Genomic DNA, 27,049 nt, shown 5'->3' with positions numbered 1-27,049 from the left:
CCTGCTTTTTGTGTGCAGGACATACCTGGACAATTTTCCACATTGTCGGGTAGATGCCAGTGTTGTAACCATACTGGAAGAGTTTGGCTAGGGGAGTGAAAGGTTCTGGAGCACAAGTCTTCATTACTATTGCCGGAATGTTATCTGGGTCCATTGGCTTTGCAGTATCCAGTGCCTCCAACCATTTCTTGATATCACGTGGAGTGAATCGAATTGGCTGGAGATTGGCATCTGAGATGCTGGGGACCACTGGAGGAGGCAGAGATGGATCATCCACACGGCACTTCTGGCTGAAGATTGCTGCAAATATTTCGGCCTTATCTTTTGCACTGATGTGCTGGGCTCCTCCATCATTGAGGATGGAGATATTTGTGGAGCCTCCATGTCCAGTGAGTTGTTTAATTGTCCACCACCATTCACGACTGGATGTGGAAGGACTGCAGAGTTTAGATCTGATCCGTTGGTTGTGGGATTGCTTAGCTTGGTCTATCACTTGCTGTTTTTGCCATTTGGCATGCAAGGAGTTCTATTTGGTAGCTTCACCAGGTTGACACCTCGTTTTTAGGTATGCCTGGTGCTGCTCCTGGCATGCCCTCCTGCACTCTCCATTGAACCAGGGTTGATCCCTTGGCTTGATGGTAATGGCTGAGTGGGGGATATGCCAGGCCATGAGGTTGCAGATTGTGCTGGAGTACAATTCCGCCGCTGTTGATGGCTCATCTCATGGATGCCCAGTCTTGAGTTGCTAGATTGATTTGAAGTCCGTCCCATTTAGCACGATAATAATGCCACACAACACGATGGAGGTTATTCTCAATATGAAGATGGGATTTCGTCTCCACAAGGACTCTGCGGTGGTCACTCTTACCAATACTGTCATGGACAGATGCATCTGCAGCTGGCCAATTGGTAAGGATGAGGTCAAGTATGTTATTTTCTCTTGTTGGTTCCTTCACCACCTGCCTCAGACCCAGTCTAGCAATTATATCCTTTAGGACCCAACCAGCTCGATCAGTAGTGCTGCTACCGAGCCACTCCTGGTGGTGGACGTTGAAATCCCCCATTCAGAGTACATTTTGCACCCTTGCCACCCTCAGTGCTTCCTCCAAGTGTTGTTCAATGTGGAGGAATACTGATTCATCAGCTGAGGGAGGACGCTACGTGGTAACCAGTAAGAGGTTTCCTTGTTCATGTTTAACCTGAAGCCATGCAACTTCATGAGGTCCGGAGTCAATGTTAAGGACTCCCAGGGCAACTCCCTCCCGACTGTATACCACTGTGCCGCCAGCTCTGCTGGGTCTGCCCTGCCAGAGGGACAGAACATATCCAGGGATGGTAATGGTGGTGTCTGGGGTGTTATCTGTAAGGTATGATTCCGTGTGAATGACTATGTCAGGCTGTTGCTTGACTAGTCTGTGAGACAACTCTCCCAATTTTGGCACTAGCCCACAGATGTTAGTAAGGAGGACTTTGCAGGGTCGACAGGGCTGTTTGTTTTGCCATTGTCTTTTCTGATGCCGAGGTCGATGCCAGGTGGTCCGTCCAGTTTCATTTCTTTGTTGAGACTTTGTAGCGATTGTTACAACTGGTATGCTAGGCCATTTCAGAGGGCAGTTGAAAGTCCCCACTGCTGTGGTTCTGGAGTTACATGTAGGTTGTACTGGGTAAGGATGGCAGATTTCCTTCCCTAAAGGACATTAGTGAACCAGATAGGTTTTTCTGACAATCGGCAATGGTTTCATGGTCATCAGTAGACTCTTAATTTCAGTTTTTTTTTATTGAATTCAAATTCCACCATCTGCTGTGGCAGGATTTGTACCCAGGTCCCCAGAACATTATCTGGGTTTCTGGATTAATAGTCGAGCAATAATACCACTGGGCTATCACTTCCCCAGCTTCACAGCACCAGGGACCTGGGGTCAATTCTGGCCTTGTGTGACTGCCTGTGGAGTTTGCACATTTTTCACGTATCTGCATGGGTTTGCTCCGGGTGCTCCAGTTTCCTCCCACAGTCCAAAAATGGGCAGGTTAGGTGGATTGGCCATGCTCAATTGCCCCTTAGTATCCCGGGATGTGTAGGTTAGGGGGATTAGTGGGGTAGATACATGAAGTTATGGGGATAGGGCCTGTCAGAGAGTCGGTGCAGACTTGGATTGAATAGCCTTCTGCACTGTAGAGATTCTATGAGGTGCTGCTCCATCAGCTATTAATGAGTAAGAATGAAATTAAATGCCGGACATAAATGCCACATTTAAAAGCATTTTATTATCTTAATGTGTTTTCTGTCTTCTGTTTTAGAGTGTTGGTGAATAACTTGAACCTTGTTTAAAAATGTCCAGAGAAAACATCCTGCAGGTTCAGATACCAGAGAAGTAAGTTTTAGAAAAAAATGCTTTACTTTCTGTTGTCATAATCCAGCAGTAATTGAAGGAGAAGAATTAGACTGACTAGTTCATTATATAATTTACTCAACTGCTCTTGGCAAGCAACATGTCAGTATTAAAAAGACTGTGGCTATACAGCTTTATTTATTTACTGCTTTTGCCTATTATAATACAGACAAGAAAGCTATTATAATACAGACAAGAAAGCTATTATAATACAGACAAGAAAGCTATTACATTACCAAGTTAATCTTGACATGATAGAGAGAAACGGGGTTGAATTTTCTGGCAGATGTCGGGACCTTGGATTCTGCCCCTTAAATGGGTGCTAAACCTACACATGTCATCAACCCACTCACCCAACCTTCCAGGAGATAGCATCCTAATTGGTCACCATCAGATTCACCCCCCCCAATTCAGGATGGTGGGTGGGACTGCAAGGTTGCAGGCCTAATCAAAAGAGTTGTAGTGATGTCAGGCCAGCAGCCCCACACTAAAGGTGAGGCTGCCGAAGCAAGCAGGCAAATGTGTGAACTTTGTTGCTTGTTTGGTGCTAGGGTTAATGATATTGCCTCCAAGCTGAAGAGGGACTTGGAGTGGGAGGGGGTTATCATGGTATGTGTGGATACCAATAACGCAGGTAGGATTAAAAAAGCAGTGCTACTGATGGAATATGATCAGCTAAGGGCTAAATTAAAAAGCGGAGCCACAAAGATGGTAATCTCTCAATTACTACCTGAGCTGAGAGTAAATAAGATCAGACAGTTGAATGCATGGCTTAAAGATCAGTGTATGAGAAATGGTTTTCAATTCATTGGGCTGTTGTACTGTTGTGACAGTCTTTACTTGAACTGTACTGGGTTCAGTGTCCTAGTGAGTCATGAAAAGCACTATGGAGAGGGCCTTGGCTCTCCAAATCTCCCCTCTATTTATTTTAAAGAGAAAAGACAATGCACTTAGAAAGGTATTGTTTGATTCGAACAAGTTAATGTGGTTTTACGCAAGGGAAATCAGAGTTTTATGAGGCTGTAACTGGTTGGATAGATAAACGGGAACCAGTAGATCTAGTCTCCTTGAATTTCCAAAAGGCATTCATTTAGGTGCTGCACAAAAGGAATTGTGAGTGATATGTTAGCATGGTTAGAGGATTGATTAACAGACGTGAAGCAGAAAGTAGGAATAAATGGGGCATTTTCAAGTTGGCAGACTATATAACTAGTGGAATGCTGCAAGGATCAGTGTTGGGGCCTCCACTATTTACGATCTATATTAACGACGAAGAGACAGTGTACTTATATCTATGTTTTTTGATGATACAAAATTAGGTAGGGATGCAAACTGTGAGGAGCATACAAAGAGGGCAAAGAAATATAGATCGGTAAGTGAGTGGGCAACAAGATGGCAGATGGAATATAATTTGGGAAGTATAAAGTTATTCACTTTGGCTATAATAGAAAAGCAGAATATTGTTGAAAATATATGAAACTTGTAAATGTTGATGTTTAGAAAGACTTGGGTGTATTTGTACAAAAAGTTAGTATGCAGATGTCGCAAGCAATTAGGAAAGCAAATGAAACGGCCATTTTGCATGAAGTCTGGAGTACAAGAATAAAGACGTTTTGCTAAAACTGAGCAATGGTTTGGTGTACTGCACTGAGAATAATGTGTGGAATTTTGGTCTTCATATTTAAGGAAGGATGCACTTGCATTGGAGATAGTACAGAAAATGTTCACTAGGTTGGTTCCTGGGGTGAGAGAGTTGTCCTATGATAAGGCAGTAAATTAGGTCCACATTCTTTGGAGTTTAGAAGAATGATAGGTGACCTCACTGAAACATTCAAGATTATGAAGAGGCTTGACAGGGTAGAAACTGGGACATTTTGTCCAAGTTGGGGAATCCAGAACAGGATAAGGGACCAATCATTTCAGATTGAGATGAGGAGAAATTTCTTCACTCAAAGGGTTGTGAATCTTTGGACTTTCCTACCCCAGTGGGTTGTGGATATACCATTGTGGGATATATTTAAGGCTGAGATAGACAAATATTTGGTCTCTGAGGGATGTGGTTAGAAAGAAGAGTTGAAGCTCCAGATTAGCCATGGTCCCATTAAATGTTGGAGCAGGCTCAATGGGTCAAATGGTCTTCTACTGCTCTTGTTCACTGGGAGGTCAGCTTAATTGAGCTGGTAGTCTCCAACCACAGCAGGAACCATTCCAAGTCAGTAAAATAGCAGTGCAAAATAGCCTTTGAGTAGGACCTTAATTGCATTAATTAGCTGGTTGCCTGCCTGCGTGGAGTGGACAACCAATCCAGTCCTCAACCCAACTTTCCTGGAGCCCAGGGGTGCATCAGGAGCTGTTTCATGGTGGCTCCTTCCTAGTTTCCCATATGCCCAGCTCCCTATCCACGAGCTAGGAAAATTGAGCAATTATTTTATGTCTGACTATTTTTGTAACTGAGTTTTTAAAAAAATCATTGTATGAATATTACTTATGGTTCTGTGTAACTTTGTGATTCTGATAATTTTACACCCCTCTGATGATAGATAAAGGTTGCTTTTTCTAAGACACAAAGAACATTTCATATTAATGGATAGAAATATAGAGTGATCCCACCCCACTCACCCACCACCCCCCCCAACTCCATTCCATCCAAGATAGTTCTAGGTAAGGCTTTCTTCTGCTGCTTCATCCCAGAACAACATTTTGCTTAAATAGTAGCTTGAGGCAGATTAGCAGCAAGGAGAGAAATGTAACTTTGAGAGTCTAGAGTGTGTTGGGTTGGGGTGTGGGGAAGCTGAGGGGAAGGTGGGATGGTGTAGAAATGGAGAAGAAAAAGGGTAAGAGTGTTTTGTGAAGGGGGCAGATAATGCATCTCTATGAATTTGGAGAGTGCTTCTGTGAAGGAGAGGTTTCAGAGAAGTTGGTGGGGAGGAAGGTGGGAGTGGGTGAAATAAGGTGATATAATAGTAATCCAGAGTTAATTTCATGATTTATCCAATATATAAAGTGAATTGTTGGGAAGAGTTTCAATGTGAAACTTTTATTCGTAAAACTTTATAAATTCCACCAGCAGTTTGTTTTCAAATCAGTGTTCAATAAGCAATAAATGTTTCAGAATTCACAGTATGAAAAAAGGCACAATTATTTTGAACCATAAAATTATTACACAGACAGAGAAAATAATATAAAGTGTGAAATATTACCTGAAAACCTCGCAAAAAAACTCTCTCTCAAATTTTTTGGGAAAGAAAATTTAGTCCTGGGGCCAGAACTTCCAAATGGCAGTCGGGATTGGCAGTCCACTCCTTTTTACTGACACCCAACACAGCTACATCTTTCTTGCTCGATATTCCAACTCAGGCCGGATGAAGGGTTCCTGACTGCAGCAGTTGAAAGGAAGCCATGATCCCTTTTTACGACACTAGTTTGGGGAATGGGGGGATAGTCAAGATACTTGTTAAAACCTACTTCCATGACTAAGCTTTTGGTCATTTGACTTAATATCTATCATCTTTTATGGCTTGGTATCATACTTTGCTTTATAATGTTCCTTTGAAGCACCTTGGGATGCTTCGTTATGTCAAAGGCGTTATGTAAATATAAGTTGTTGGTGTGGTTGCAATTGGTAGATTTTTGCTAGCCAAGGGTATTGAGGAATATGGGACAAAGGTGGGCATATTGGAGTTAGGTCACAGATCAGCTATAATCTAATTGAATGGCAGAAGAGGCTCAAAGGGCTAAAGACCCACTCTTCCTATGTTCCATTTTTTTTTTGGTAATCCAGAGATCACACCTTTCTTCAAGTTCCTGTGGTGCCAAAGAGTCACTTAAAAATCATGGATGATCGTATATCCAACCAGGAAAGGACTACTGCAGTACTTCTGGAGCAGGCTTTTCGGATAAAAGAAGATGTCATAACCTACTTGAGAGGAAACCAAGGCAACAAGCCATTTGAGAAAGTATCCCCAGAGCTGCTGGAAAACCACATACATGTCATAATGAGTATTCTCAAACAACTAAGTACTGACATAGAGGTATGAAGGTTTTGCTTTGCTAACTACAATGAACACGGAGATTGCTGTTCGTAATCTCATAATGGCAGTTGTATGAGTGAGGCTGCCTGAAGTGTGGCTTGAGAACTCAGGTTGTGTGCTCCATTTCACTCAGTACCACATGTTCAATTACCTAATTGCCATGAATCTGCCACCTACAGACTGATGTGCAATGTTTTACAATAAATCACATCAGTTTCCTTATAGCATCAGTAAGTTCCTCGAGCAAATTGTTCCTAATCATAGAATCATGGAATCCTACAGTGCAGAAGGAGGTTATTTGGCCCATCGAGTCTGCACCAACCACAATCCCACCCAGGCCTGTAGAATTCATTTTTCGGAAGTCGGATCAAAAACTGAAGAGACAGAGGTTTCTCCGAAAGACGCTTTTATTGTATCAGAGGAGAGATCGCAAGACCATGCACATCCAGCATGGGTTCGTGAGTCTCTGTCCGACTTACAAAACAGTTTTTAGTTATACCCGACGGAGATACATCCACATACTTCTGTTAGCCAATAAGGGCATAGCTATTGTTACATTTTGATTAGATTACTTTCAAGAACAAAAAAGCGATAGCCTCGTAAGGACATGGCTATTAAAGTTTCTGATTAGATTAATTTCAAGGACAAAAGACAATAGCCACGTAAAAACATGGCTATTAAAGTTTCTGAATTGACTACTTTCAAGGACAAAAGGCCAATTGATAAGGCCCTGCCCTCTGAAGCCAGAAACACAATGACCTATTAGCAGTTTCTTTAACGTGATCATTAGTTTCGCTTGTCACCCTTGCCTCAGGCCCTCTCCAAAACCAGTTTATCCCTCAACTGATTTCTAGTTATGCATCCCAATTTTAACCCTTTCCTCTTCTCAATCTATCTTGTACACATTCTCAGGCCCTATTCCCATAACCCCATGCACTTACACGAGCTAGTCCCCCTGACAATGAGGGGCAATTTAGCATGGCTAATCCACCTAACCTGCACATCTTTGGACTGTGGGAGGAAACCAGAGCACCTGAAGGAAACCCACGCAGACACAGGGAGAATGTGCAAACTCCACACAGACAGTGACCCAAGCCGGGAATCGAACCTGGGTCCCTGGCACTGTTGAATGGCTCTCACCTCTTTCCCCATTTCTTATTTGACCTCAATTTAAAAAAATATATACTTAATTGTTTATGTGGTGGACTATAAGAGACACAAACAGGTTTCCTTGAGTTTTTCAAAAAGAAAAGAAAAGTACTTATTATAGCTAACCCGGTGTAAGAAAAATAATAAAGATACTCCAACTTTTGCATGTACACAGACTCAACGTTCACACACACAAACCAATGAGTTACAGAGTAGGATGATGAAGTGTGTGTGTACTTTCAAGTCCAATAAAGACTAAAGTGATAGGGTTCTTATAGGTTAATGATTTGGGTGGATACAGGCTGGGCTCTGTGGTCCTGCTGGTTTTAGCGTCAATGTGGTGTAAAATGTAAACGGACAATTTATCAGCTGCTGGGTTGAGTTAATTTTAAAATTTCTGTCTCTGTCAAATGGATTGTCAAACAGCAGATAGGGATCAAGCTTGCAAGAGAGTGAACAAGGCCCACAAAGGGGTTTTGTCACTTCAATGTCTTTTCTGCTTCTGGTCTGGAGAAAATAATTCCTTTAACATAAAAAGAGTTAGCTGGCTTGTCACATCATCTTCTCTCTCCAACTGAACAGCAAGACAAATATGGTCATGTATAATGTATTCCCAGTGAATGGTTTCAACTTCATTAGATAATGGTTGGGGTGGATTCCTTTCTCAGCCAGGGTTCATTATCTGAGGTGATTACCTCCAATACATGTTTCCCATCCAGGTGATTGTCAGTAGTTCTGAGTGTGGATTAGGAGATAATCAGATTCATACTCCTTCAAGGTAATTGCCTCTCCTGGGGTTTACTAGAGAAGTGGACTTCACTTAATAGCTTCAGAATTCATCATGTCAGCAATGTAAATTTTCAGCCCTCTTAGAAGCTGTAGTTTCAAGTCACTGGAATGTGGCTTATGATGATCTGGCACATGCTAATTGCTATGCAAACCAAATCCCAAAGTAAAACCTACCCTATGTATCACACCTCTTATATTTTGATGATGAATAGATATTTTTACTGAATTCAGAAGCCACAAATTCGAACAACACTTTTGCGATCTTAAATATTTATTAAGAAAAGAAAGCTTAAACACACAAGATTCTATATACACAATTAAAATTAGTCTTGCAGAACATTCCCCCCAAAACACTTCCGACTTGGTTAGACTCGCAAATACCCCTTTGGGCAACAATCCCTTTTGTTTACCGATAAACATTCAATAGTATTACCACAAGCAAACCTGCTGCTGCATTAAGAAAGATATATGACAGGACTTACCATTCTCACTTCAACTCTGCTGTGGAAATTCAAGAAACTTCAAAGAACCTGACTGCCTTTTTGGAGCTTCTTGACATTCCTGGTTTAACTGAGTGGCTGATTTCATTTTGCCTCTTCACAGCTCTTTCCCCAGCACAGTGCAGCAGCCCAGAAAGTCTCTCATGACCACACCCAAGAACAGCTCTTAACATTTCTCCTTAAGTACCTTTCATCTTGATTCCTTTGTCCTTATGGGCGCCACGGTAGCACAGTGGTTAGCACTGCTGCTTCACAGCTCCAGGGACCTGGGTTCAATTCCCGGCTTGGGTCACTGTCTGTGTGGAGTTTGCACATTCTCCTCGTGTCCGCGTGGGTTTCCTCCGGGTGCTCCGGTTTCCTCCCACAGTCCAAAGATGTGCGGGTTAGGTTGATTGGCCATGTTAAAATTGCCCCTTAGTGTCCTGAGATGCATAGGTTAGAGGGATTAGTGGGTAAAATATGTAGGGGTATGGGGGTAGGGCCTGGGTGGGATTGTGATTGGTGCAGACTCGATGGGCTGAATGGCCTCTTTCTGTACTGTATGGTTTCTATGATTTATCCTTCTTTGAAAGTTACCCTTTTCCAAAATACATAAATCTTTAATTGCCTCACTGTTGTCCCCACTTTTGGGTCAAATAAAATGTCACTTACCTCATTTATTTATGATCTTTTCCAAACTATAAGCCCTTTCTCATCTCTTTGAAATTTAGCAATTAAAAAGTCAAACCCTCCCTTATCTCCTAATGCAAATTTCTACCCATGTCTTATTTATTAAATAAAATTTAAATTGGCTATATTTACTTCTCATACATGTCTTTGATGCCTAGATGTCTCTGATGTCCTCAACCTTGTAGACACTCAATGCCTAGCTTAATTAAATTATGCTCTCTCTCTCGTACACACATACACACACATATATATACACAATCATAGACCTGCTTCACAGAATACCGCAGTAAATCCCAAAATATTAAAGGTAATAAATATTTCATTACAGGCCCTTTAAAAATCCAATCAATGGTTTCTAGCCAGTAAATTTATAAGCTATTTCTTAAATAAAGCAAGGTTTTATAACACCTCCCCACGGTGTGAAATTAAATGCTGTTTTGCTGGACTCCATTACAAAGTTGCTTTTTTTAAAAAAGGAATAAACAGACATCCATCCTCAAACACTTATTCATCATCCTTACACTGCAATATTCTAAGTTCCAAATTTCTCATCATTCTCTTTGCATACTTACGATTATAATTAAATCTCTTTCTTCCCAAGTCCCTGCTGAGTATTGTCGAGGGTGATTGTGTTTTCACCAACAACTGATGGTAGTGCTCTGAGTATTGTAATCTTGACAGACATACAAGTCTTTTGTGAACTTTAATTTCGTGTAAGCTCATGATCAATCCTTGAGTTTTTGAGGGGGTTGAATTTCATAGGCTGCTGTAGAGCATGGTTTGTAAAATGCAAATTTCTCTGACTATTATTGCATTGCCTGCAAATTTCTTCATCCCTTAATTGCTGTTTCCACAATCCATGAGTTTAACAGGTACATTGATCTTATTTCTGGGATAACAGTGGTGATGAGTTGTTCTTGAGCCCTTGTGAGCTCGTTCTGCACTTTGCCTTTAGTGGGTTCTGAAGCTGAATTGTTGGGTGAGGTTAGATTTGAATTTGGAACCTGACCGTTTGATTCGCCTGTGAGTTTTGTTTGTTTATTAGTGTCACAGGTCAGCTTACATTAACACTGCAATGAAGTTAATGTGAAAAGCCCTTGTTCGCCACACATCAGCACCTGTTCGGGTACACTGAGGGAGAATTTAGCGCCTAACCAGCACATCTTTTGGACTATGGGAGGAAACTGGAGGAAACCCACAGGAGGAACGTGTAAACTCCGCACAGACAGTGACCCAAGCTGGGAATCGAACCCGGGTCCCTGGTGCTGTGAGGCAGCAGTGCTATGCGCTCGGATTTCACTTGTATTCCCTTTGTGGATTCCACAAATATTTGTTTTAGGGTGCATTATCGTCACTTTTCCTTTTATCTTGGGAATGGGTTTTTTTCCCAATCTGTCCCTTGTCCTCTGGGACATCACTGCCTGCAGGTGATGTCCAGCTTCCATGCACTCCCCCTATGGCACTTACACCAGGAGAGGCATCGCCCTCACTTCATCTTTGCCTGTTTCGGAAGTGGTCCCTATTTAAATCTTGGAAGAAGGTTTCTGTTAACCATACTCCTGTTTTGTTTTCCTGTGGCTCTATTTTAGCCTCTTTAAATTCCACGAGTTCTACCCTGGCATCTTCAAATTCTGTTGGCTTTCCAGTAGCCTCCTTGAGATCATTACTGGCTTTATTGCCTCCTATGGGACTTTTAGGACTCCCTCGACTGTCTGGCCCAGTGCAGAATTTTGCATGTTCCCATTAGTCTTCCCAGTCTCGTGGACTGCCGTGGACTCTTGGGAGATAATACCCAGATTCCTTTTTATAATGAAGCATGGCTTCATAACAAAACTGCCGTAGTCCATGTAGTATAGGTATACCCACAGTGCCATTAGGAAAAGAATTCCAGGATGTTTACATAATGACAGTGAGGGAACTGTGATATAGTTCCCAATCAGGAAGGTATGTGGCTCAAAGAGGATCTTGCAGGTGGTAGAGTTTCCATGCATTTGCTACCCTTGTCCTTTTAGTTGGCAAATGCAGTAGGTTTGGAACATGCTTATCCAAGGAGCCTCAGCAAGTTGCTGCAGTTGTGTAGTATACACTCTGCCATTGTCGGTTGGTGGTGGGGGTAAATGTTTAAGGTGGCGGTTGGGGTGCCAATTAAATGGGCTGCTTTGTCCTGGATGGTGTTGAGCTTCCTGATTGTTTTGGAGCTGCACTCCCCCAGACAAGTGGAAAGTATTCCTTCATACTCTTGACTTGTGCATTGTATATGGTGGACAGGCTTTGGGACATCAGTTGGTAAATTACGTGTCTCAGAATTGTCAGCCTCTGACCTGCACTTGTATAGAATCCGTACAGTACAGAAGGACACCATTTCACCCATCGAGTTTGCACCGACTGTCCAAAAGAGCATCTTACCCAGGTCCACCACCCTATTTCTATAACCCCGTGCATTTTACCATGGCTAATCCACTTAACCTACACAGTTCTGTTGTGGGTTGGGGGAGCAGTCTGTGTCTTTACAATAGTTACTTAGAAGTTAGAAGAGGTTGTAATTCTTATAATTTTTATCTGGATAATTATTTGAATAACACAGTTGGAACCATCCGAAGTGTATCATTTAAATTTCATTTTCGTATGATTCCCAGTGCAGGCAATTGCTCAGAGGAAGTTTGCATTTCTGGGCAATTGACATGCAAAACTCTTATCCTTGAACTTCTCAAATCCAATGCTTGGGAGTTCAGAAGTTACGGCCTATTGTATTAATGAACTGATGCATTGAATTTACAATTTTCTCTCACCTCTGGATCTGAATGCAGAATATAACTGATGTTATTGCACTCCTTTACTTTGATTCCAAGTGTCTTATGTGAAATTAAACTGGGGATTTTCTGATTTTTCTTTTTTCCTGATGGTTCTAAGCCCAAATTACAGAACTGTGAAGTATTTAGGAATTACAGAAGTCCAGTAAAAGACTGTAACTGAGGTGCTGATCAGAAGCATTGAGGGAACATAATCAACATTGAAACTGGTTTTTATTCCACCCAGAAATGCTTCACGATGACATTTGATGCAAAAAAAAAGAAAATCCATACAGACCCCTTCCTTGCTTTCCAAAAAGTTCCTTCCCCCCACCCACCCCTTAAAAAAAAATGGAGATACCATATTCAATTGTGGGTAGACACAAAAACCATTTATAATAAATTGTGATGTTCTCCTAGGTTGTAGAAGAACAGATTAGATCAAGAGATGGTGCGACTGCAAGAACTAGCTTTGCAGTTCAGAGCCTGGACCACAAGCATTTGGCTGGTATTGGGGACCTCCGTGGAAGAGTTGCCAGGTATTAGTGACGGAGCAGAGAATGGCAGAGCAACACACACAAGTATTCAAGCAGAAACATTCCACCTGACCCGAGGCAAAGATCACACTCACTCATACCACTCGCTTTCCTACTGCTTTGTGAGAATTTTGTAAAAGACCATCCCTGAAGGGTCAGAATCCTGACAGCCTGTTACTTCCTGTCCTGTACCGATAAGAACAGTGAAATTGGAATTGGGTGGGAATGTAAAACAAGTTAAATTGCGTCGCCATCGTGAAATGCCAGTCTGATATTCAGTCCTACTGACTTCAGCGGATTTGAATTTTGGCTCTGTCAGGCAGCAAACACAATGCCATCTGTTTTGTATCACTGCCGGTATCCAATTTCATCCTCACTCGGTTGTATCAGAAAATATTCATCATGATTTTTATGGTAAATACTCATAATGGGAAATAAAAGCACTTTGGGACTAAAATCCTATGGATAACAACATGGCCTGGGTCACTTTCCAATTTGCGCAATAATAATTTTGTATTTGAAGTTATATTTAATGTTTATTATTTTAATTTTTCGAAGGTGTGACATAAAGAAGATAGGATTTAAATTAAATTTTGTTCATTGGACGCACCATAATATATTACTCGGGTCAGTCTGCTTGTGAGATATTGACTGAGTAAATGGTGTACATGTCTGTAATTGTGATGTTACAGGCAAAGTCTGAGCTGTGATCTGCTACATAATTTTTGATAAACATTTCAAACTGCACAAATTCCACGCTAGAACTTACTAAGAAGGAAAGAAAAGGTTAAGAGCACCAGAAGATTAAAAACTATGGTCTCCACAATAATTTATAAAATGTCCCAGTATTGAGTATGCTGAATAATCTGCTTAGTGCGGTTTCACATTTTCAGCTTTTACCAAACATTAGTTGATAATATCCAGTGTTTACATTTTTCTGAATTGATTTTTTTTTTGTGTAAATGCTGACATGATTGCCAGTTGTTCAACTTCCTGAAATTGCATGTTTTCTTGTGAGTTAATGGGGATTGAATCCATGCACCCCTCTCAATTAATCAAAGAAAAAGCAACTGGGGCCATATTTATAATCCTTCCTGTCATCTGTGGCACAACATTAAGTGGTAAGCAATGAAACTAAGAATTATTTTCTCTACTTATTTCCACTGCCTTTGTCCTGGCTGTTTCATCATTTCCTTGATGCAATTCATGGTCAGTCTATAATCTCTTTATCTTTGTTTTCCTGTGTTTCTCATTCTTCTTATTGTCATAGGGTCATAGAATCATAGAGGTTTACAGCATGGAAACAGGCCCTTCAGCCCAACTTGTCCATGCCGCCCTTTTTAAAAAAAAACCCTTAAGCTAATCCCAATTGCCCGCATTTGGCCCATATCCCTCCATACCCATCGTACCCATGTAACTATCTAAATGCTTTTTAAAAGATAAAATTGTACCTGTCTCTACTACTACCTCTGGCAGCTTGTTCCAGACACTCACCACCCTCTGTGTGAAAAAATTGCCCCTCTGGACACTTGTATCTCTCCCCTCTCACCTTAAACCTATGCCCTCTAGTTTTAGACTCCCCTACCTTTGGGAAAAGATATTGATTATCTACCTTGTCTATGCCCCTCATTATTTTATAGACCTCTATAAGGTCACCCCTCAGCCTCTTACGCTCCAGAGAAAAAAGTCCCGGTCTATTCAGCCTCTCCTTATAACTCAATCCATCAACTCCCGGTAGCATCCTAGTAAATTTTTTCTGCACTCTAGTTTAATAATATCCTTTCTATAATAGGGTGACCAGAATTGCACACAATATTCCAAGTGTGGCCGTACCAATGTCTTGTACAACTTCAACAAGACATTCCAACTCCTGTATTCAATGTTCTGACTGAGAAACCAAGCATGCCGAATGCCTCCTTCACCACTCTGTCCACCTGTGACTCCACTTTCAAGGAGCTATGAACATGTACCCCTACACCTCTTTGTTCTGTAACTCTCCCCAATGCCCTACCATTAACTGAGTAAGTCCTGCCCTGGTTCAATCTACCAAAATACATCACCCCGCATTTGTCTAAATTGAACTCCATCTGCCATTTGTCTTTGTCTTCTTGATCTTTGTGTCTCAGTTGAATTTTGTTGTCTTCCAATGCAAGACCAGGTAATACTAAAAGTAACCTCTTGAAAGGACAGGTTTGCCTGTATGTGGGAGAATACAATTGCTGGAGTGCAGAGCTTTAGAGGAAAATTGGATGGGGAGAATCACACTTTCTTAAGCAAGTCTGCCTGATTTTCTGTCTACTAACTTAATAAGGCAGCTTTATAATGTTGTTTTCCAATACAAGGTGTGATGCCAGTACTTCCAAGCTTGCTGGGGATGTCAGCGTAACCAAGAGCGAGATTGAAAAAGTAAATAAAGAAGTTCAAGACACTAAATCTTCCCTCAAAGTGCAAATGAAAGAATTGGAAATTAAGGCTGGTAAAATTTTATAACCCATTTAATTATGTGAATGAAGTTCTTGATAAATGCAAGTTTAAATGAAAGTGGGAGGAAACTTTCCTCATCATTTATAAATAGAGAGATTGGTGGTGGAGGGAGGGGGGGGGGGGAGTTGCGATTCTCCCACTCCACTGCACTAATTTTCTAGCACGGCGGGCCGGGAGAATCGTGTGTTGGATGATTCGCGGGATTCCCGCAAATGTTTGCGCCGTGCTTGCGTTTCCCAGGCCCGGAAATCAGCTGGGAGGTGGGGCTAGCATTTAAATATTGTTATACATACTATTTAAATGCTATTAATGGGCCCGGGACTGAATTCTCCAGGCCCGCCATCACTCCCACCTTGCCAGGAGCATTTCACTCCAGCGGGGCTCAGACTAACTCCCCACTTCCAGGGAACGAGTGGGATGGCCCTGCTGGAGTGAAAGGGAGGCAATTGGGGGAGCCCCCAGGGGGTCGGGTGGCAGGGGGATGGTGCCCCCTGGGCATGGGGCACCTGGCAATGCCAGCCTGTGCCCCTAGCACTGCCCAATGGGGCAAAATGTCCATGCCAAGGGGGCGCCTGGGCACTGCCCATCAGGCATGGCGCAGTGCCAAGGGGGTGGGGCGATCGCTGGGGGGGTCCTGCTACCACTCTGCATCGGGGTCCGGTCGGGGCAAGAGAGAGGCCAGCAACTGGAGTGGGCTGGGGGGGGGGGGGGGGGTCAGCCGGGGGAGGGTCTGCCGGTGGGGGGGGGATCATCACTGTGGGGGGAGGTGGTGGTGTAGATCAGGTGGACCAGGACGGGGAGTTTCGGAGCTGGCCCGGGCATGGTCGTGGGGCCGTAATCAGGCCATTGGGGGGTGGGGGCAGCAGTGCGGGGGTCCCGGGCTTGCCAGTGATTGAGCTGGCCAACAAAGAGGGCGGCTGATGGTTCAGGGTCAGTGCGCACGTGCAGATGTCCTGAACTGTCAGCCCCGCCCTCTGAAATTTAATGATGTTCATGCTGGTGGCCTCTGCAGTGCACAGTGTGTGGGAGATTCTAGTACGAACTCCCACTGAAAAAAACAGTGTGATTTATTCCAGTTTTCCCCAAATTCAACACTTGGAACTTTTTTGGGCGAATCCCAACCATGTATTCTGTTAGGATGGAATACTGTTTCTGAAGTTCAATATTTTAAGAAAAATATAATTACATTCAGTAAAATGTTGATTTTTGCCAGAGCATGGGAATGTTGTAATTTGGATTAATCATTTTTTATAACAGGTGATGCAACTACTGAGCAAAGTGGATAGCTCTAAATGTGAACACAATACAAACTTAAGGACTGCAAGAGAAGAGCTGCAACATGAACTTCAACGTCTAGATTTCAAGTAATATCTTTTTATGATGTGGAATGTAAATTGATCCGGTTTTCACATGTTTATTATTACATTCATTCTGGTGAATTATTCTATATGTAGTTTTTTTTTAAATGTAAGAAGGTATTTGGCAATTAACTAGGAACAAAACAAAACTGGAATATTAACTTAGAAGTACATAGGCTATAGGGCACAGAAATAGGCCATTCTACCCAACCAGTTCATGCTAGTGTTTATGATTCAGTCAAGCATCCGTTTGTCTTTCCTCATCTAAATTATCAGAATTATTCCCTTTTTCCTCCATCTTTTACATCTTGTAAAATTACACTTAGCAGATCAGATGTACAAGTTTCAAGTATCATTTCAAACATTATACAAGTTCAAAGGTATCCCAATGCAGTCTACTTTTTTTATACAGTGTATTTACAAGCGCTCATCCAATGTTAAAATACAGCCTCCCCTAAAATACATTCATACTATTCACTTCAATCACTCCTCAAAGAACAAAGAAAATTACAGCACAGGAACAGGCCCTTCGGCCCTCCAATCCTACACCGACCATGCTGCCTGACTTGACTAAAACCCCCTACCCTTCCGGGGACCATATCCCTCTATTCCCATCCTATTCATGTATTTGTCAAGATGCCCCTTAAAACTCACTACCGTATCCCCTGGCAACGAGTTCTAGGGACCCACTACTCTGTGTAAAAAATCTGCCTCGTATATTTCCTTTAAACCTTGCCTCTCGCACCTTCAACCTGTGCCCCCTAATAATTGACTCTTCCACCCAGGGAAAAAGCTTCTGACTATCCACTCTGTCCATGCCTCTCATAATCTTGTAGACTTCTATCAGGTCACCCCTCAACCTCCGTCGTTCCAGTGAGAACAAACCAAGTTTCTCCAACCTCTCCTCGCAGCTAATGCCCTCCATACCAGGCAACGTTCTGGTAAATCTTTTCTGTAGCCTCTCCAAAGCCTCCACATCCTTCTGGTAGTATGGCAACCAGAATTGAACACTATCTTCCAAGTGCAGCCTAACTAACGTTCTATAAAGTTGCAATGTGACTTGCCAATTTTTAAACTCAAAGCCCCGGCCGATGAAGGCAAGCATGCCATATGCCGCCTTGACTACATTCTCCACCTGCATTGCCACTTTCAGTGCCTGTGTACCTGTACCCCCAGATCCCTTTGCCTATCAATACTCTTAAGGGTTCTGCCATTTACTATACACCTCGTGGGTGAAGAAGCTTCTTCTGAATTCTCTATTTGATTTCTTGGTGATAATTTAACATTGATGGCCTCTAGCTTTGCTCTTCCCCACGAGTGTGGGAGCATTCTGTCTGCATCTACTCTATCAAATCTTCCATAATTTAAAATTAATCCAAATTTATTAGATCTCCCTCAGCATCCTCTTTTCAAGGGAAAAGAGAATCAACCTGTTCATAATCTCCTGATTGGTAAACTCTTGCATTCAGTGTCATTCTTGTATAACTATTTTGTACCATCTCCGCACAGAGCCTTTATATTGTTTTCAATGCAACTTGAACTATTTGCAGTACTCCAGGTGTGGTCCAACTTAGGCTCAATACAAGTTTAGCATAACTTGTTTAATCTTCAATTTTATTGCATTAGAAGTAATCCCTAGTGCTTGGTTTGTTTGTATAGCCTTGTTAATCTATTACATTTAGTTATCATTTACGCTTCTACTCCTTTTAGATTCTTACTTTCTTGGTAATATGCAACCTCTTTATTTTTTTGCCAAAATGTATTACATCAGATTGATCTATGTTGAAATTAATTTGCCCATTATTCGTCCATGTCGCAAGTTTGCTGACACCTGCTTGTGATTTGTTGCACTTCTCCTCAGTATTGACTATCTTCCATAATTTGGTGTTACCTGCAAATTTAGAAATCATATTGATTCCAAAACCTAAATTGTTAATGTAAATTGCGAACAACAGTGATCTCAGGACTGATCCTTGTGGAGCACCACTTCCCATTTTCCCACTTTTAATAAGTATTCCTTTCTCCTCTTCTCTGCTTTCTGTCTTGAAGCTAGCCAGCTATCCATTCTGCTACTTGTCTCAATTCTCTAACCTTAGTCATTAGTCCATTGTGTAGTTCCTAACTGAATGCTTTTTGAAAATCTAGGTAAATTACAAATACTACATTATCCTTGTCTACTCTCTCTCTTACTTCTACAAAAACAAAACTCAACGAGGCTGGTCAAGCAGGGCAGAAAATGACTGTGTTTGTCATGCATGGATTCTTAACTGGGACTGCTAATGTGAAATTGAGCAAAATATGACCATTTGAAAATTATTTTTGATATAAAAATACAACACAAGCAAAATTAAATTGAAACACCATCAATGTTTGTGAGTATCTCCCATTATTCTAAAGTGCTCACTTCCTTTTCCTCTAAAAGTAGCCATGGCATATTGCTAAAACGTACAATCTGTTGTTATGCTTACAAGTTGCAAGGATATTGACACTATGTAAGAATTCCAAGGATCACTACATAGCCCTAATGTCTTGCTTTCGTTCATCTACTTTATTTTTTAATTCATTGAAGCTATGATTAATCTGTTGGTCGCATTGTAAACCTTTTTTGTTTAAAAATGTGATATTCATTTCACTAACATTGATGTAAACAACTACTAAACATAATTTTCCAGGATTACCACTACATTGACTGAGTTGCGAGCACAGATACAAGCACAGCAGAAGTGGGCAGAATACAAATTGGATAAAACAGAGAGCAAACAAGAACAAAGAGTAGACCACATCTTGCATTTTACACAAGAGAAAACTGTAAGCACTTTGCTTTATATTAATGTGCACAGAAAAATTACATGATACATCACAAAACTATCCATATGACATATGTAACTACACATTACAAAACCATTCCATAATTATGGAATAAAAATTTGGACCTTTAATGTGGAAAACATTCCAAGGTAATTTAGAGGTTGCAAAGAGAAGCAATGTTGTGGAGGGATTTCAAAATGTGGATTCAGATTTTAAATTCAACGTATTAGATGACTGGAAATCCAGGACTTTGTGTAGGACAACAAATGTCAGCAGAGTTTTGGACAAGGTAGAAGTTACGAAGGATAGAGGGAGGTCAGCATGTAAGAGTAGAGAGTTGTAGCCAAAGCTAGATCCAGGGCTTTCCATAGTTGAAAATGGGGTGAGAAGAGAAGCCACTGCATTGGCTGTATTCACAATATGAATACAATTATGCAAATATAATCTCAGTGCTGGACAAAGGGATACCAGTAATGGAGGAGAATGATGTGGCTAACCATATTAAATACTGGAGACATCAAAGAGGACAAGAAGGAATAATGCAGTGCTATCACAGGCAAAGACTTTCATTTGTGACTATGCCCAGGATATATATCTTGGTGCTGTAGCAGAATGGTGACTGAGGTTCAAACATGTAGGCATGAACTTTGGAGATAACAGAATTAAAGAGATGGATTAATAAGTGGAGAGGACCAATTTATTGAAGGTGTTTATTTTGAGGGAAGCGAATAATAGCAGCATTTTTGTACAGAAGAGGGATTATGTATGAGCAAGCTCAGGGCTAGGAGTGGTATGTGGGAATAGTTCTCAGTTGATTGGTGAGGGGTGGGAGGGGGGAGATTAAAGAAACAAGAAACCTTTTAGAATACCTACACTCAGTTCACAAACATGACCTCAACCTTCCTGTTGCTTGCCATTTCATCTTGGGATCTTGCTCTCATGTCCACATGTTCGTCCTTGGCCTGCTGCACTGCTCCAGTGAAACACAATGCAAACTGGAGGAGCAGCACCTCATCTTTTGACTTGGCACTTTACAGCCTCAGCATTAAACACTGAGTTCAATAAATTTAGCCCGTGACCTATTTCCTCCATCTTGGCCCCCCTTTTAAATCCAAAACATGATTGTCCCAATGCAAAACCCCCCATCGCCCTTCCCCACTAGGTCATCTGTCACATGTTCTTTAGTTTTGCTCTCACTGAGCACTGACCTTTGTTCTACCTTTCTGCCACTATCAGCACCTTCTATTGCCCTTCACACTGCCATTAACGCTTCCTCTGTTTTGTGCCCTACACATCTTTATTGCAATCTCTCCTAGCTCCCACCAATCACTGAACTTCTACTCTGTTCAGTTGCTCCACTCTCTCTCTCATACAGTATATAATGATCTGCGAGTTAAGTGGATTGGCTATGCTAAATTGCCCCCAAGTGTCAGGGGGACTAGCTGGGGTAAATGCATGGGGTCATGGGGATAAGGCCTGGGTGGGATTGTGGTCGGTGCAGACTCGGTGGACCGAATGGCCTCCTTCTGCACTGTAGGATTCTATGATAATCCATCACCTTTCTCCCTCGCTAAGTCTGAAGAGTCATAAGGACTCAAAATATTATTTCTCTTTTCACAGATGCTGCCAGACCTGTTGAGTTTTTATTTCCAATTTCTAACATCCACAATATTTTGCCTTTATTTTATGCTATGGTTATGCTCTTTGGGCATTCTTTTCATGTGCCAGTGACCTACTTGGAAAATTTGATATAGCCTAGCTTGAATTGCCAGTGCAGACACATTTACAACATAGATCCATTTTTATTAGACTTTGAAAATCAGAACATACTTAACAGTGCTTATTGCTATTGCTTTTAAGGAATTTTACTTGTATAAGATAAATCCTCCATTCACTCTTGCAACTGTCTCATGTTGCTCAGAACAACAAATTATTTGGTGAAGGTTTTCATTTTGTTTTCAAAACATCAGTAATAATAGGCAAAAATCCGTGAAATAGTTTTGCATACTTTCACATTGTACAAAAATTAGACAAGTTACTGTGTAACCTGTGAATGGAGTGTATTTTCCAAACAAATTTCTGCTGAGACTTTGTCACAATGAGAACAAAATTTTAATTTGTTGCATGTTACCATTTGTGGGTTGATTCCTTGAATACAGTTTTACATGAAGTAACTTGATCACACCTGTCCCCTGAATCAGCCTAGCAATCAGAACAAGATGGCAATATTGGAGGGCCGAAGGGCCTGTTCCTGTGCTGTATTGTATATAAATGGTGTGCTGCTATTGCTCTCCCAACACCACATCATAAAGAAAAATTCTGTAAGCTAAGCTTGCCACATACCAACTTACAGGTATATATTAGTTTACTGTAGTAAATTACTCAATCATTTACTACAATAAAAAGGTCAAATCGACATGACTATCTGTATTGCTACCATGAGTGCACTCCACAATCAGTGGCGAAGTATTAGCACTCTCCTATAGGACTGATGTCCTTTCTCCTTCATTTCCTGATGGGAGCTCACCTTATGAAATGAAGTACCTATGCTATGCGTTGAATATCATGCAAAAGCAGGATTCAAAGACTGGTCCATAATAATGATTTTCTTTATGTTCATTTTGTTCTAACACATCACTCCACCTGATGAACACATTAAGTTTGCAACTCAATTTAATTGCAACAAAAATAACTATTTTGACAATGAGGTGCCCTGGTAAACCAGGATGCTACTGCCTAATGGATTAATATGGGAACAGATTGGATTTCCCACATTGCTGGGTTACTGTTGGTGAATAATAACCTGGCATTTCCTCCCTGTAGCTTTACTATAAATTGCGCATGGAAACTACAAGGGGGAACAAGTCAATTTTTAGAACTATTAACTATGGACATCCAGTAGGAACATTTTTTTAAATGAGTAAGCAGTTTAATTCTGACTGTTTTTATAGGAACAGCTGGAGAGGAAAACACTAGAGAGACTTAACCAGATCTCCGTGAGACTTGAGAAGCTAGAAAACAGACAAAGCCATGACATTGAATCCAACAGAACGATGTACTCTGAAACGAAGATCAATGCAAAACTTGCCAAAGTAGAAAAGACCATCTGGTACGAGCTAGAAAGCATAAAGAATGAATACAGAGAAGGTGAGTAGTTCATGTAATTTGAATTGATGTGGGTGATATGGTGGATCAGTGGTGAAATTTTCAACAATCGTGATTTGTTTTAGAGTCATAGAGGTTTACAGCATGGAAACAGGCCCTTTGGCCCAACTTGTCCATGCCACCCTTTTTTAAAAAAAAACCCGAAGCGAATTCCAATTGCCCGCATTTGGCCCATATCCCTCTATACCCATCGTACCCATGTAACTATCTAAATGCTTTTTAAAAGATAAAATTGTACCCACCTCTGGCAGCTTGTTCCAGACACTCACCACCCTCTGTGTGAAAAAATTGCCCCTCTGGACACTTTTGTATCTCCTCTCTCACCTTAAACCTATGCCTCTAGTTTTAGACACCCCTACCTTTGGGAAAAGATGGTGACCATCTACCTTGTCTATGCCCCTCGTTATTTTACAGACCTCTATAAGGTCACCCCTCAGCCTCCTACGCACCAAAGAAAAAACTCCCAGTCTAATCAACCTCTCCTAACTCAATCCATCAAGTCCCGGTAGCATCCTAGTAAATCTTTTCTGCACTTTTTCTAGTTTATTAATATCCTTTCTATAATAGGGTGACCAGAATTGCACACAGTATTCCAAGTGTGGCCTTACAATGTCTTGTACAACTTCAACAAGACGTCCCAACTCCTGTATTCAATGTTCTGACCGATGAAACCAAGCATGCCGAATGCCTTCTTCACCACTCTGTCCACCTGTGACTCCACTTTCAAGGAGCTATGAACATGTACCCCTAGATCTCTTTGTTCTGTAACTCTCCCCAACGCCCTACCATTAACTGAGTAAGTCCTGCCCTGGTTCGAACTACCAAAATGCATCACCTCGCATTTGTCTAAATTAAACTCCATCTGCAATTCATCAGCCCACTGGCCCAATTGATCAAGATCCCGTTGCAATTGGAGATAACTTTCTTCACTGTCCACTATGCCACCAATCTTGGTATCATCTGCAAACTTACTAACCATGCCCCCTATATTCTCATCCAAATCATTAATATAAATGACAAATAACAGTGGGCCCAGCACTGATCCCTGAGGCACACCGCTGGTCACAGGCCTCCAGTTTGAAAAACAACTCTACAACCACCGATTTTGTAATCAGAATTTTCTAGCAGCAAGTCTGATCAAGAGTTTGAGGTTTAGCTGTACAGTGAGCATGAGCAATAATGAGTACTTTAATGATGATGTGGAGATGCCGGCGTTGGGGTAAACACATTAAGAAGTCTCACAATACCAGGTTAAAGTCCAATTTGGTAGTGGCTTGTGCTACCAAATAAACCTGTTGGACTTTAACCTGGTGTTGTGAGACGACTTACTGTACTTCTATGATGCCAAAGTAAATCTGAAGCCTTGGGGAGGATCCTTTTTACTGAAGAAAATACACGCAGCAATTTCAGCATTAATTCAAGCTTCACACAACTTAATAAGAATTTTGATCCAGGAAATTGCTTTTATCTGGTCATGGATATTAATGCAGGGATTCTCTATGCTGGATTTTAAAGCAGAAAAGATGTTTGCCTTAGAGAATCAAAAGATACTAAATCAGTGGGACTGCACTGTCAAACACAGATCAATTTCTAACACAAGTAGTCACACCATTTTTTATAACTGGCCATTTTACCCGTCAACATTCCAAAAGCTACTGTGTAATTTATTGTAAAACACAAAAAAAATTCATCGAGCTGTATTTTCTGTTTAAATTCCTCTTTTCGAAACAAGCAGATTTCCATTATTTTGCATTCCTTGGTCAATACGTTGGCAATGATCTTGCCTATTCTTTCAATGCAAGAGAAAAAGTGGCATGTGTATGCTAAACAGAAAAGCAGTACAAAATTAATAGGTTGACTAATGGCATGTCATTAATCTGCAAATGGGCTAGCAACTTGTGATAAAGAAGAGAGAGTCCATGAATTGTTAATCACCTCACATTGCTGGCCAATTTGCACCGCTCACCATCAGCTTTATAAAAATGGCAGCTCGTCCTTAACATCCTTGTGATTTTCATGAAGTTGCTACATTAATGCATGAATTATCCATTAAACTAATCACAAAGTTAAGTTTAGTAATTAGTTATGCAAGTACCCTTTTTAGTAACATTTCTAATGACTGCCAAATTAACCTCTTGCCCAGAAAATCAACAATTAAAATGAGTTTAAAAAATATACATTTTAAAATGTAAACTTGCTTTATTTTTGCCTTTTTTTCTCTTTTAATTTAGTTATCGTTTCCTCCTTTCTCTTTTGTACTTGAATCGACCCACTCAGATTCACACTCCTTCTCAGTCTTTTTTTATTTTTCAATCTTTAAATCGCATTGGTTAAGGTGACAGCTTGTCTTGTTGTTCACCAAGATCCTCGATGCCCAATTGCTCTTGCTGCACCATTATCAACTAACACTTCCATCAGCTTATTGAACAAAAAGTATACAAACTTAAACATGTGAACAGGTCTAATTGAGTATGTCAGGAGATGACCCCTCCAGCAACATCTGGACCAGATTTTGATTTGATTTGATACATGAACTTAATCACATCATTCACATATGCAATTCCAAAACAAAATCAAGATAGAACCTTTAATTCCACCTAATTATCCATTTATACATTATCCAGAATAATTACATAAAGTCGTCAAACCTTAAATGCAGAACTAAAATTTAATAGTTGATTGGGTTAATTACAGTTTCTCTCATTAAAGGAGTATGCTTTAAACACTGTTCCAATAATGTTTTTCTACTTTGGCCTAATAGCTTCATTATAGCATGCTATAGATGGATGATGAAGCAGAAGCAAAATGTTAATGACACAGATGTCTTTCACACGGCTATTTGGTGTAGATTATAACTTTAACAGAAGTTGCATTTTACAATTAGTATAAGTTTAACATGTCCTCTATTTTATCATTCATTTTTATACTGATGGAAAATTAAACAAATGTATTTTAGATTAACTATTTCGATATCTGAATTGCAATTTTTCGTTAACAGGATTTCAATCCATTAAGGAATCAATCAATTCACTGAGTAAGATCAGTGATAAGAAGATAGAAATTGATAAAGAGAAGGTCCAGAAAGACTTGAAACAAATCAGAAGACAGATAGTTGATCTTAAAAGCTATCCATAAAATTCCTAATAAGATATTTGTAAGCAAATGAAGACAGGAAGCCCCTTGAGGGAATCAATCACACATTAATCCTGCAACTATTGGTTTATATTTATCTGAGCTCCAATATAGGATTATGGTTTTAAATTCATGACATGAACCTGGTTACGATTGTCTCCCTCTAAAGGAAATGACAACTGATAATTCTCCTCATCTAATATCAATGATCATCCTATTTGAAAAGATGCAGAATGCTTTTGGCTACAGATTTACAAATCACTTCAAGGGTAACTGCGATTGTGAGAATGTTTTTGGAATTGGGGAGATTTTTGATATTTTTCCCTAAAATTAAAACAGAAAGGTGTATTACCCTAGAAAATTGTAATCTGTGATCAATATTTAACCAAATCAATTAAGTTCTAGAGGATCTCTCTGTGCAGAAGGAGGCCATTTGGCCCATCAAATCTGCACTGACTCTCTGAAAGAGTACCGTGCCCAGGTCCTTCCATTGAAAGACAGCCCTCTGGTAACCTTTATTATTGAAACCACTTCAGTGGTTGAACTAATGAGATTGCATTCTTGCAAGAATACATTCAAGACATGGGAAATGCAAAATGGGACTGAAACCGCAAAAAGATTAAATGATGAAAGAGAAGTTGGAAATATTGGAAAAAATGATTTCCCTTGGTGTTTACCTAGAATTTGTTACGTGAGTAAAATCAAATCAGAAAAGGTTCAGTGGCATTTAAATAAATATTTTTAAGTGATTATCCATACATTGTATGTTTATTGCGTGTCTATTGAATAAAATGCAGAAATTCTGCTTGGTGACTATGCCCACTTACCTCATGTATTTAATTATTTTATTAAAATTATAAAAACAATCAGTGCTCATACCTAAAGTTGTAGTTCAGTTAACAAACTTTCAAAAAGTTTTTCCTATATTTTTTTAAAATTTAGCTCATTTTGTTGTGCTTTTATTGGCTGTTTTCACTGTTACTGTGGTTTTGTGGTTTCCTCCACATTAGTATTTTAAGGTTATTTGTTCAGGGATAGTGTTGGGAAACCTGGCAAGCTGTCCCAACAGTTTTCTATTTGAATTTTTCCCTGAGAAGATGCATGTATGCAAGTTTGGAGTCACAATTTCCAGTAAGACCTTTGGAGATTTTAAATATTTATTAACAAAAAAAACCTTAAACACACACACAGTTAAAATTAGTCTTGCCGCGCATTCCCTCAGAAAGATTCCTACTTGGTTAGACTCACT

General features: G+C 40.6%; 1 protein-coding gene across 1 annotated transcript in view; it reads left to right on the top strand.

Annotated features, from left to right (window-relative positions):
* Positions 1 to 26,677, top strand: part of fam81b (family with sequence similarity 81 member B) — a 29,812-nt gene extending 3,135 nt beyond the window's left edge. The window contains exons 2-9 of the mRNA XM_078215418.1: positions 2,299 to 2,372; positions 6,172 to 6,421; positions 12,738 to 12,856; positions 15,196 to 15,325; positions 16,595 to 16,701; positions 19,368 to 19,503; positions 22,455 to 22,650; positions 25,667 to 26,677. Coding sequence (XP_078071544.1) covers positions 2,332 to 2,372; positions 6,172 to 6,421; positions 12,738 to 12,856; positions 15,196 to 15,325; positions 16,595 to 16,701; positions 19,368 to 19,503; positions 22,455 to 22,650; positions 25,667 to 25,803 — 1,116 coding nt within the window. The 5' untranslated portion in view covers positions 2,299 to 2,331 and the 3' untranslated portion in view covers positions 25,804 to 26,677. The remainder of the gene's footprint in view (positions 1 to 2,298; positions 2,373 to 6,171; positions 6,422 to 12,737; positions 12,857 to 15,195; positions 15,326 to 16,594; positions 16,702 to 19,367; positions 19,504 to 22,454; positions 22,651 to 25,666) is intronic.
* The last annotated feature ends 372 nt before the right edge of the window (positions 26,678 to 27,049 follow it).

This window comes from Mustelus asterias, chromosome 6 (genome assembly GCF_964213995.1).
Source record: "Mustelus asterias chromosome 6, sMusAst1.hap1.1, whole genome shotgun sequence".
Classification (NCBI taxonomy): domain Eukaryota; kingdom Metazoa; phylum Chordata; class Chondrichthyes; order Carcharhiniformes; family Triakidae; genus Mustelus; species Mustelus asterias.
This window is presented reverse-complemented; position numbering and strand designations above follow the sequence as displayed.